At 39.6% G+C, this 12,200-nt stretch overlaps 1 protein-coding gene across 4 annotated transcripts in view; it reads right to left on the bottom strand.

Moving 5' to 3' along the window:
* Positions 1-12,200, bottom strand: part of epha4a (eph receptor A4a) — a 56,172-nt gene that overhangs the window by 10,957 nt on the left and 33,015 nt on the right. For all 4 annotated transcript variants that reach the window (XM_055203151.2, XM_055203149.2, XM_055203148.2 and 1 more), the window contains exons 5-8: positions 9,059-9,394; positions 6,606-6,730; positions 5,546-5,705; positions 3,393-3,504 (exon numbers count right to left, since the gene is read on the bottom strand). In XM_055203151.2, the coding sequence (XP_055059126.1) occupies positions 3,393-3,504; positions 5,546-5,705; positions 6,606-6,730; positions 9,059-9,394 (733 nt within the window). The remainder of the gene's footprint in view (positions 1-3,392; positions 3,505-5,545; positions 5,706-6,605; positions 6,731-9,058; positions 9,395-12,200) is intronic.

Raw genomic sequence — 12,200 nt, forward strand, 5'->3', positions numbered from 1 at the left:
AATTTATGTATAGATTTTTTATTTATATATAATATAAACTATTTTAAAATCTAAATAAGTATTTATATACATGTAAATGTTTCTTAAATACATATATGCATGTGTGTGTATTTATATATACAAAATAATTACACACATAAAAACAAACTTTTATTTTGTATGCGATTAATCGTGATTAATCTTTTGACAGCCCAAATATATTGTATGTTAATGCCTGATAAAGGTCAGTGGACAACATTGTAATGCTGTAAAACTTACAGATTTTAATATTTCTATTAAATTATTATACCTTATAGCCTACCATTTTTTTTCAAAACCAAGCTAAACTCAAATTACTTTCATTAGCTGGGTTTCCATCACACTGATTTTATGTGCATTTTAAAGTATCGTATAAGAAACGAGTGATGGAAACTGCAAATAAAAAAATCCCTTAATTCGCAAAAACGTTTTTAACGCTCGCTAGTTTTTGACTTATGCGAAAAAGAGTAAATGTGAGTAATGGGAGATGGAAATGCATTTACTGAATAAATTTGGACATAGTGAACAACATTAAACCAACGTGACTGATCGTCTAGCTGTATCAGCTCACATTGTCTTTCCAATACTGTATATGGGGCTTGACGACGTCGCAATATACTTGCAATATACTGCTAGTGCCTGCATCAAAAATTCTGCATTTCTTTTTTGTGCACAACATTCAGTTTATCAATTACAAACTGCAATGTAAATGTATAACTTGCCAAACCGTGACTAAATGCAGTCCTGTCTCAATTTTCTAAGCATTCCTTGTTTTATTTACTGTTGGTTACTAGGTTACCAATATCACTGTCATTTGCTTGAACAACTTGATGGACACGTACCTAATTTTGTTTGCGAATTTTGAAAAGATTTGCTTCACGAAAACCCAGCTATTGTATCTCAACAACTGTCCAATTAGTTTCTATTTATATGTCCAAGTACTCCATTGTCTTCTACTACATGAAAGAGCAACCTTGAAATACAGCTAAACATTTCTTCAAAACACACATGCAGATGAACCGGCACATTTGTGAGAGACAGCAGTCTGCTTCATAAAAGCAAACAGTGTTCATTGTAGCAGGTCAATCTTCTGAATGACCTTTTAAAGTCTTCTCTATAAAAGTAGGGTCGTAAAATCAGTCAGGCTAATAAGCCTCCAAAAGTGTAGACCATCAAAGCAGAGAAAAGGTTTGTTCGTAAAGTCATCTGTCCTTTCATCTTAAATCAAGAGTGTAGTAATCAATCTGGGGCGATGCGAGGATGTAACCAAATGTTTAGGATTGCGAAGAACATATGGAAAAGCTCAATAAAGATTAAATACCAATCTAAATAATAGTGAGATCATTTGAGAGTCAGAGAAAATATCAAGAATGAGGCAAAGGAATGGAGAGTCGGTGACACATGACCTACACAAACAAAATACCATTTGTAACCACCTCACCCCCTAAAACATCACTCTCCACCTGTCCACATTGGCATAAATGAGTTATTGTTTCACATCTTTAAAGTTGCCGTTTCACCCAATCACCTCTTGACCCCTTAGGTCCGACTTCTGACCCCTCCTCATGGGCACAGAGGGCGAAACAGAAACAGTGGAACAGATAACAACCCTGCCTGGGACGCTGCCCAAAACACAAACCTCCCTGCTGTGGATGGGGGTCACCTGGCTGTGGGCTCACACACACACCAAAAACTTTCAGGAATGCGCAACTGCTGTTATTGTTTTTCCAGTACGCTCTGGTGCTGACAAAGGGCAAGGTTTGGGGCTAGCGGAGGAGGAAAAGGAGAAAGGGAGGGAGGGAGAAGGGCATATCCACAGGTAGAACAGGAGGAGAAGACCAGATTTTAACGCCTCAGTGCTTTGTTGAATCTGGAAATAGCTCTGCCTGCAGGGGACCAAGCCTTCCTGGGAGGAGACCCTGCCATCGGTTTGAGCGGCCAGTACACGTTATTTTAGGAAGAAGGAGATTATCAGGTGTGCTATCCAAAAGTACCCGCGGCTTTGTGCGAGGCTGTACCCCTCCCGTTCCTTCTACGAATGAATGGTTTGGTGTCCCCTCAAGGTAGAGAGGAGCGGGCCAAAGGTGAGAGCCACTGAGGAGGTGTAGCCTTGTGTCCTGTGAAGGGCTCTACTGAGGAAGTGCTTAATGGTTGCTTGGCCAAAACAAAAAGCCCATTCATTAGCTTTGATTGTTATTTTCACTGTGAATGAGGGCAAAGCTACTCTTCAGAGACTTTGAGGATGCAAAGATGATTATCACGGCTGATAATGATACGATGTCAACCACCGCAAGAATAGAAGCTCTCACCTCGGCCTGGGAAAACGGCTGAGTCTGAAAGAAGCTTGCGCAAATGAAGGAAGATTTCCTTGCTAAAAAAAGCTTGTTTAGTAGTTTGGTGCATATCAATGCTGTTCAACCACAAAACGTAAAGGCCTACATCAGGAATGGGCAACTTCGGTCCTGGAGGGCCGTTGTCCTGCAGAGTTTAGCTCCAACTTGCCCCAGCAGACCTGCCTAAAAGTGTCTGGTATGCCTTGTAAGACCTTAATTCGCTGCTTCAGGTGTGTTTAATTATGGTTGGAGCTAAACTCTGCAGGACACCGGCCCTACAGGACCGAAGCTGCCTTTCTCTTGCCTACATGGTCCTTTCTGGGAAAACTTGCTGGGAAAACCTGCATCTAAGATACACTCTTAAAAATAAAGGTTTAAAAAAATGTCAATGCTCCCCAAAAACTATTCAGTCAAATCCACCTTTATTTTTAAGAGTGTACAATGCCATTTATAGCAGACTTCGGACAGGAAAACATAGCACCGAGCCGATAATATCCGTGGTGATGTGTTGCCGGCCAAGAGTGCGAGTTTGACAACAGAAAAAGTTGTCTGATTACGGTAAAGCAACCGTGACATTTCGCCTTTGGGAGTATGACAGCTGCTCTGATTGAGTGCGGGACTCACACGTACACGTGCGTGGATGCACATACAACCTCCACTTTTCCGTGTGTCCCTGACTCCCTCGGGAGGGAAACAACAGGACACGTTCCCTATGGATTCCGACACACACGGCACAGCAGACGCTAATCAGGCGAAGCTGCCAACGGCCTGTCACAATACCACCAGCTACACCACAGGGGAAAAAAGGAAAAGCTAAGGAGGAAGAGCCGTGAGAACCGGCAGACACAGATTGATGGAGGGGTAAAGAGAGCGAAAGACGGCAGGGGCATGACAGATAGAGAGAGAGAGATAGAGAGACACTGATATGGACTGACAGACGGGGTGAGGGAGAGGTGACGGAGATGCCCACGGGGACGCGGGATTGTTTTCTGTTTCTAAGTGTTTGAGACGATTGACACTCGATCGAGACTGGTGGCTTACCTGCGGCTGATGATGAAGACTCCGATGAAGATGAGCAACAGAATCACGCTGCCGATCACTGACACCAGCAGGACGGTGGAGTTCGCACCATCACCGATGATAGGAGAGGGAACTGAAAGTAAACAAAATTGAAGTATAAAAAACTAAAATTATTTACTCTGTTTCAAACAGATATGGTCAGTGTTGGGGGTAACGCATTACAAGTAACGTGCATTACGTAATAATATTACTTTTCTGAAGTAACGAGTAAAGTAACGCATTACTTTTTAAATGTACACATTAAAATTTGAGTTATTTTTTTTAAGTAATGCGAGTTACTTTTCAGTTGAATTAATTCAATTTAAAAATAAAATACTGTACTGAATTAAACTAAACATATTAAAATAGAATTAAGCACTCTCTCCGCCTGAGCGGGAACAGTTTGAGTCAGAAACGTATTGTTGGCAGGCCAGAGCTTGACATTTTTGCGATAAAAACACCTGCAAGGCCTGATAGAGATCAAGCCTAAGCCAAGTAGGAAAAAGTAATGCAAAAGTAACATAAAAGTAACGTAAGCATTAGTAGCGGAATTAGTTACTTTTTTGGGGAGTAACTTAATATTGTAATGCATTTCTTTTAAAAAGTTACTTTTCCCAACACTGGATATGGTAATATGCTGCTAGATTAGGTCAGTCAAAATTAGGTCAGTCAAAAAAATAAACTTTAATAACGTGTTAACGTAAATTAATTTTAACGACACAAAATTTATTAATGTGCGATTAACGTAACATGCAATTTCTGTTTGACCCTAGGCCTAGCACGTTGTTGGATACATTGAGACGCAGCCTTAGACAGTTAATAGTCATCAAATGTCTAAAATGATCTTTATTTGTACTAAATGATTCATACTTAAATACAAATAAGTAGTCCATCCACTCGCGCGTCTGAGATTTTGATTTCGGTTTTAAAACATGCAGGAATTAGAAAATAAAGTTCGGGACATGACTAATGTTAAAAGGGTTATTAAGAGCGACAAGACTCGAAAACGATCTTCCTCGCGCTGACTGACACATCTGAAGCATGCACACAGGCGTGTGACCCCGATAAATGCACACCAAGACAGAATTACAGTTTCACAAATATCTATTTTGGCAAGAATTCACACAGATATAATCTGTTATGTCTTAAGTAAATGTTTGCTTAACTGTTGGGGAAAAATATCTTATGTGTAACATTAAACTAGATCCTTGCATTACAGTAGATCTTAAAGCTGTCTGTCTCAATGTCAATCAAAAAATAAAAGAAAGAAAAAGTTGAACATATATTGATATTGGTTTTGACTTTGTGTGTGCTTATCTATTAGTTTTACCAGTGAATATACGGTATGGATGCAGTGATTTGGTTTTTGAACCTTAAACAAATATTGTTTTTTCTTTAAAAATAGTTTTTGCTGACTCTTTCACTAATAATAAACATACATTTGCATAAAGCATCTATATTTGTCCACACCTATGTTAATTAGAGTATTAAAAACTTGAAAATTGGTAAATTAAGGTAAATATAGAACAGATAAAAATATGCAATTCAGTTGCGATTAATCACGAGTTAACTCATGACAATCATGCGATTAATCTAGCTTAAATATTTTAATCGATTGACAGCCCTGTCCTAAATATAATTTTTTTATAATAAAACTTTGAAATTCATTCCACAAAAAACAGCACAAATTTAACAAACATTTTTAATGTTTTACAATGTGCTCTTTCAATCATTTTAAGCACTTAAAATGTGCTTTTTTACAGTATTTAAATTTTAAAGCAATGGACTGTTAATAAAGTAGTTTGTTCCTTGAACTATCTTACCATAGTTAGAGATACAGCTAGTAAATTAGTAAAGAGCAAACCTCTTTTCAAGTTTCTATTTTGAAACACTCTAGTATCAAAGCTCCGAAGCATTCCATCGCTTTCAAGTGCTTTTAAAAAATACCAGCGACTTTGTACCGAGCAAACAAAGAAACCATCATAAAAAAGAAAAGCCTACAGAAAGCCTATAATTATGTAACTTTAAAGTTTCCGGATGAGCGATTAAACTCAACACTCTAGTCTCTAATTGTGGAAACAAACAGCCATTGTCGTTTTGCATGCCATATCAGTAACGCACACTCGTGGGCTTACCTGAGTTGGTCATGAACTCGAAGGGGGCGCTAAAGTCTCCGTAGCCGGCGGCGGTGCGAGCGCGCACGTGGAACACGTAGGAAGTGAGTGGGCTCAGGCCTTTGATCTCGGCGCTGCGGGACGAGGTCTTCATTATCCGATAGCTCCGCTCGTTCTGATCCTGATTGAGCGAGAGAAACGGGAAACGTTAAACAAACTTCTGGGATTGGTGCTCGTGTTTGTTTGATTTGGAATCGGGGCACGATAAAACAAAACAGAGGAGAGATTTGTTTAAAGTCCGCTTTTGTAAGAAAAACCCCAGCTCCATTGTTCAAAAACGAGGTTGCCGTCTTTGTTTTCTCTCTCTCCCTAGGGTGTAACCTGAATTTGCTTGTTTAAAACTCCCCTGTTTCTTCACTACTTCCAAACCACTTAAACGACATCAAACTTGAACCAAAACAAGCAAAGGAACTATGCTTAATAATTATTTTTTTGATATCCCCCAGTGTTTGTCTTGTAATCGTTGGATCACACCAAGACAACCTTTGTGTACTGGTATTGTATGGGAAGGTATGCAAGCGTGTGCTAATGTTTGTGTCAGAATATGAGGGAAAGGAATCTGAGCACGACTGCAATCTGTAATCAGTCAATCAAAGGAGGACACAGCAGGAGAAGAGACAGAAGAAGTCTCTAAACCCAACGGCCTCCCCCCAACCCTGTCCATCCACCTCCTAGTGTTTCGGACCCCCGGGTCACCTAACTCCTGCTGTGAGATTGAGCAGTCTGCTCTGTCCATGAACTGTTATTTTGGTGCACCTGACCTCATGCCTCTCTTGTTAAGGTCTTAAGTGGAGGCTGGATGTTGATTGCTAAATTTTAAGCTACAGCTTCAAAGGTTCTTCTCTTTAACATGCTGTTGGCATGTGATGTCACCAGGCCTAACTTTGAACTGACCCCATGCTGCCCGTATGAACAGTACCAACCAAAAGTCGGTCATCCACGTGCAATGTGTGCATACAGTAAGTCCACCTGTGCTGTTTTGGTCTTTGAAATGATGGACGTTTCTCATGATTCATCTCACCTTCTCGTAGTACTTGACCTCGTACTCGAGGATGACTCCGTTGGGTCTCTCCGGCTGCTGCCATGCCAAAGACACAGCATGTCTGGTGATGTCCTTGGCCTGGATGGTGGTAACCGGAGAGGGAGCTGAAGAGAAAAAAGCAAAGAAAGAGAAAAGGTTTAGTGTTGCTACGAATACCCCGACAGGCGAACACAGCTGTTTCTGGGAAACATAAACACGTTAGCGCCATAAAGCAATAAGGAGCTATGAGAGCGGAGATATTTGCTCCGCCATGCTGAGAAAACCAGAAAAACAAGTACAATTTGGAAGCTATGCAGGTTAGTGTCTGAAAAATGTGGTAATTATAGCAACGCTGCACTCCCTTCCAAGAAAAGATTTACCAAAATGTTGTTTGTTATTATTTTGCTATTTTATCACCATTCTTGATTCACTACACGAATCAGCCAAGTGTTTCCGAATCTTTTCTCTCGTTTCACTTTGTTACTACAGAAGGTTCATTGATGTAGTCATCTAGTCAGGATGTGCTTATCTGTAATCTTTAAAATTTTATCAATGGACCTCTGCTGTTGCCAAGAAGAATTAAAGCCAGGCCTCGAGATGACTCTGGCTCAGTTCCTCTGTGCTATGAAAAACTGATTAATGCCAGATCTGTGTTTCATATAGTTTTAGATGAACTCAGTCTTTGTATTTTACATAAACTCATCCTATATAATGTAAAGTGCAATCTGTAAAAATATAACTTTGATATCTTTCATTTTGATTGAGGAAGATCATGTCTAAGATTGAAATCAAACATTGATGTTCCTAATCTCATTATTAGATGATGAAACTTTAACCAGAATTTCACAGACAGGGTCACATAAAGACCCTAAACAGACGGTCAGAGAGTTAATGTCTGTTTGAAGCGAGGAGAGACAGATGTGACGGCTGTTAGATTAACAGTTCAATGATGGTGGGAGCTGCATTTGGGAATGCCAATTGGACCACTCCTCATCGTCCTACACATGCAGTCCCCGAAGCCAGACCAAAAGTCACTTCCTGTCTCACACTTTCACAAGATCCTGAAATTAAACACCTTGTAAAAGTTAACAGTCCACTGAGTGCAAAACAAATGCGGCCAGCCAGCAAACGTACACATGGACAGTTTCACCCAACGCGCTTAATGTCGAAATGAAATTCTGAGACACTAGGAATAATTAGAAATGTCTTTGTGGTGAGATAATGGTGTTCTTGTACTGGTAGAGCATTGCGTCAGGAGCACAAAAAGTCGTGGGTTTTATTCCCTGGGAACACACATACTGACAAAGTCCCTTTGGATAAAAGCATCTGCCAAATGCTTAAATGTAAATGTGAGGAAGTTGATTTATGGAGCTGATGACTAAGATTAGTATCAGACTTGCAATGACAAACACTTCACATCAGCCTTATTCCAGATCACATAATGACATCATCCTCACATTTAATGTGTTCCTGAAGCTCAACTGGTAAAACTTAAACTAAGCTTAAACACCAAGGTCATGGGTTCACGTCTCAGTGAATGCACAGCTTGAATAAACTCTCTACTTGGATAGGAGCATACACCAAATATTAATAAATATAAATGTGAATAGAAAAATTAAAAAACTGATCTCACGGATGGTCGTGTTAAAATTTGATTAATTTATTTAATCAAAAAAAAAAAAGAATTCTCCTTTTTTGTACCTTGAGCACGAATGTCTTTTTCGTGTCACTCGCACAAATTTCTATAAATAGTTTTTCGTGTCTGTTGCTTGACTTTCTTTTTCATTTAATTTTATCTCTTGTTTTCTCATTGTTTTTTCCTATTTTCTTACCATTGACGCTTGGGGTTAGAATAACATTCTGTTACATTTTCTAGACATCCATTCCAGGCGAGAATGGTTTTAAAAGCGGAGGAAAACATGTAGAAACCAATACATAAAAGTACATCCTAACCCAAACCCCAAATCTAACCTCAACCCCAAGCGACAATGATTTAAAAAATAGAAAAAGAAAACAATACATAAAATGACACGAAAAAGAAAGTGGCGACGGACACAAAAAAACTATTTATAGAAATTTGTGCGATTGACATGAAAAAGACATTCGTGCTCAAGGCATGAAAAAATGCTGGATTTCGTGCCATGGACACAAAAAAATTCATCAATTTTCGTGGCTATAACACGACTTTTCGATGTTGAAAATAAATGTGTTCATTTTACACTTTATTTTTCAACTCAGCATTGGGTCAAAAAGAGTCGGGCCCATCCGCTGTGTTAAACTAACCAGAAAAAGTATATTTTACCCAACATTTTTTTTTTTAAACAACCCAGCTTAGGTTAAATTACAACCAAACAAACTGGGTTCGTCCATTTTTGACCCAATGCTGGGTTGAAATGCTGGGAGACCCCTGGTTTAAAGCATACAAAGCACTCATAATCCACACAAACGCTCACCTGCTTGGTTAGTGGTTAAAGTCACAGATACTGCCTGCTCTGGTCCAGGACTCTGCTTGGAGACCCCATTGACAGCCCAGATCTCGAATGTGTAGTTTGTATGTGCCTGAAGATCATTTATTGACACGCGGGTGGCACGCAGACCCAGCTGCTGAGGTGAGAAATGGATGCCGTTGCCACAGGGCTGACAGCGCTGGCCGTCCGAGTTGCAGCGTTTGCAGATGACGTTATAAGCGAGGTCCTGCCTGCCGCCGGTGGAGGATGGAGTCGTCCACTCCAGATTTACAGACGTCTCGTTCACGTTGGAGATCAAGTGCTGGGGAGCGGAAGGAGGTTCTAAAAAAGAAAAATAATTTCGGGGGCAAGAAAAAAAAATCACAGCTTAGAGATATTATGACACATTTGCATATGATTTATGCTTCATTTTTGCTACAGCGATGTCTGGAAGTTTGGAGCAAACAAAAACGGATTACGAGTGCTGCAGAGATTGCGCTCGAAATGCACCGCTGGCAAAGAAAACTTCAATGATGCCGAAATGACAAACAAACGCACAGGCGTCCCAGTACACACCCTTTTATTGCCACTGCAGGCAGATGATGTTACGGGCTGTGACGCATGCATGTCTGTTTGTATGCATGTGCATATTTGTGCTGTTTTTCTCTGTGGTGTTTTTGTAAACCAGGCGCTGCTGAATTTAAAAGATAATTACGTTTACAACAAACCGGCACCACAGGCGATGCACACTAAACCCGAGAGAGATAGAAAGACAGAGAGAGAGAGACTTGAGAGTGTGCAACTTGCTGATAGGGATCTCATAAATGCAAATTTGATTGACCTCATTGCCACTTCTGGTATTCCAAAGCAGTGACGTTTTCATTATCAATACGCTTCTCTGAATCAGCGGTACCAGACTGACTCATGAACCCTGCCAGAGAAAACTTTTATTGCTCTGAGGTTGCACTTTTATAGCTCGGGAGATTTAATTATGCTTTCATTTATGTTAAGTGTCAAGAGCTCAAAACAGAAACACATGAGACAACTGCTGGCATGCAATAAGAGCATAGTTTTTAAATAATTAATGGTGAAAAACAAATGTTTGAAATCTATAACTTATTATTGCTGACTTGTGGTCGTAGTAACTCCGTAGGAAAACATGCGAGAGATTTTTTTAGCTAGAAAGAAGCAAAATTCTTCATCTGATCTTCTTTTATACAAACTGCTATCTATGAGAAAGACTAAAACAAAAACATTGAGATCAAGGAGAGCTCATTTATCATTTTTGTTTCCGATAAACGTTCCTACATGATTAACATCAAAACAACTCAGTGGTAGAAAATTTCATAACGCATTCAAACAGGATGCGTCTGATTATCCACGCTTGAGGTCTCCTTATCCAGCAAAAGCCATTTTTATCTCCATATCCTCTAAATCACTTCAAACACATATTTGACCCAGGTCTGGATTAGATTGAATCCTCTTGGCTGAGCTTTAAGTGTAAATGGTCTTTAAACTCAGTTTAACCTGTATTAAGTATGTGACTGCTGTACCCACCCGACAGACGCGGGTGAACCGAGCGCTCCCATGGTGGCTCGGTGCCACACATTTTGATTGACAGGAGCTGATTAAGTCGACTGGCTTCACTGCATTTTAATACGATAAGGTGAGAAAGAGGTTCAGTCTGGCAAGCGTAATGGGGTCGATTCTCTCTCCCCTTTTCCCCCAAAGCAACCTTGTGCCTTTATATCTCGTTTTTCAGCGTGCGCCTTTAGTGTATTGGGTGTTGAGTGCGGATAAAGGTGTTAACGCCGGGCGGATATATGAGCGGTTTGGGTGAAGAGAGCTTCAATTAAGTAAGAAATGAGGAAAATGCAGACGGTGAAGTGAGAAAGACGACCTGATATTTAAAATGGATGCTCACACAAGGCGTTCCCAGGGCGATGTCGCCCGAATTAAGATCTGGAAAACCCATCAAGTCCGACCCATGAACATATCTGACCTGCCTGCATTTCTGAGAAAAAGTTTAATACATTCATGGACCCGAGCGCGTGCACACGTGTGTGATTCGTGTGTAAAAACAATCGCAATTTGACATGCGTGTTTTGTTTTACGATTAACCCTGTCATCTCAGCTCAAAGCCGTGGCGCTGACTGCCGGCATTCTGCTGCAAGTCTCTATTTAACCAACTGAGGACTGTTATCATGTCCATGAGTCACCTCAGGCTCCGACACACATCTATCTTTACTCATCATGAACGGACTCCTCCCAACTCACCGCACATTCACAGTGAGTGTGTGAAAGTAGTGGCGACACAATAACTTTTCGATTAGGAAATAAAAGAAGAAACGAATAAAAGAATTAGCACAGAAACAGTCCGCCGCAGAAGAGGTGTGGTTAGGAGTCAATAATTTGTCACTGTCAAGTGTGTTTTTGTTGTTAACTGTTTTTGGTTCTGGCCGTTAGAATAAGAGCTTCGCGGGTGTGTGAAGTGAACAGATGTAGTGTGATACAAGTCCTGGCAGTACCGCTTCTCCTAAGTGATGTGTTTCTATATGGCCTGACCTTGTCTAATGATTACTCATCTGCAGGGCAGACTGTTTACATCCATGTTTTAAGGCTGAAATCTCACATAGCCAGACTTTTGATTATTGTGTATGTGTGTATATACTTTTAAATGGTGTGTGTAAAACTATTTACGGGTCAATGACGTGACTTTAATTATTTCAATTAAATGTAAAAGGGTTAAAATTTCAAAATAAATTTGCAGATTTCTTGCATACATTCTCTTTTTTAAGGACCAAGTCTAAAATTTCTGGTTTTATTTCATTTTAAAAAAAAAATATTTGGGGGATAATTGCAAAAATCTGAATGTGGTGTAACCGGTCTGTGTCAATAACCAGTATTTTTTTTATTAAAATATAAACATATTCATAAAATGTTTTGAATAAAATATAATATCTAGTTTAGTGTATTAAAATTTTTACATACATTTTTACATAATTTGTCAAAGATTATTTAGAAAACAGAGCTGTTTTCAGCATATGTCAGGACAAATATTTAAATTACTTAAAAATAACAAAAAAAAAAATATTTTATGATTTATTTTTGTTTGATGATTATACGCTTACATGCCATCAAGGTGGAT

The sequence above is a fragment of the Misgurnus anguillicaudatus genome, chromosome 2 (assembly GCF_027580225.2).
Source record: "Misgurnus anguillicaudatus chromosome 2, ASM2758022v2, whole genome shotgun sequence".
In the NCBI taxonomy this organism is placed as follows: domain Eukaryota; kingdom Metazoa; phylum Chordata; class Actinopteri; order Cypriniformes; family Cobitidae; genus Misgurnus; species Misgurnus anguillicaudatus.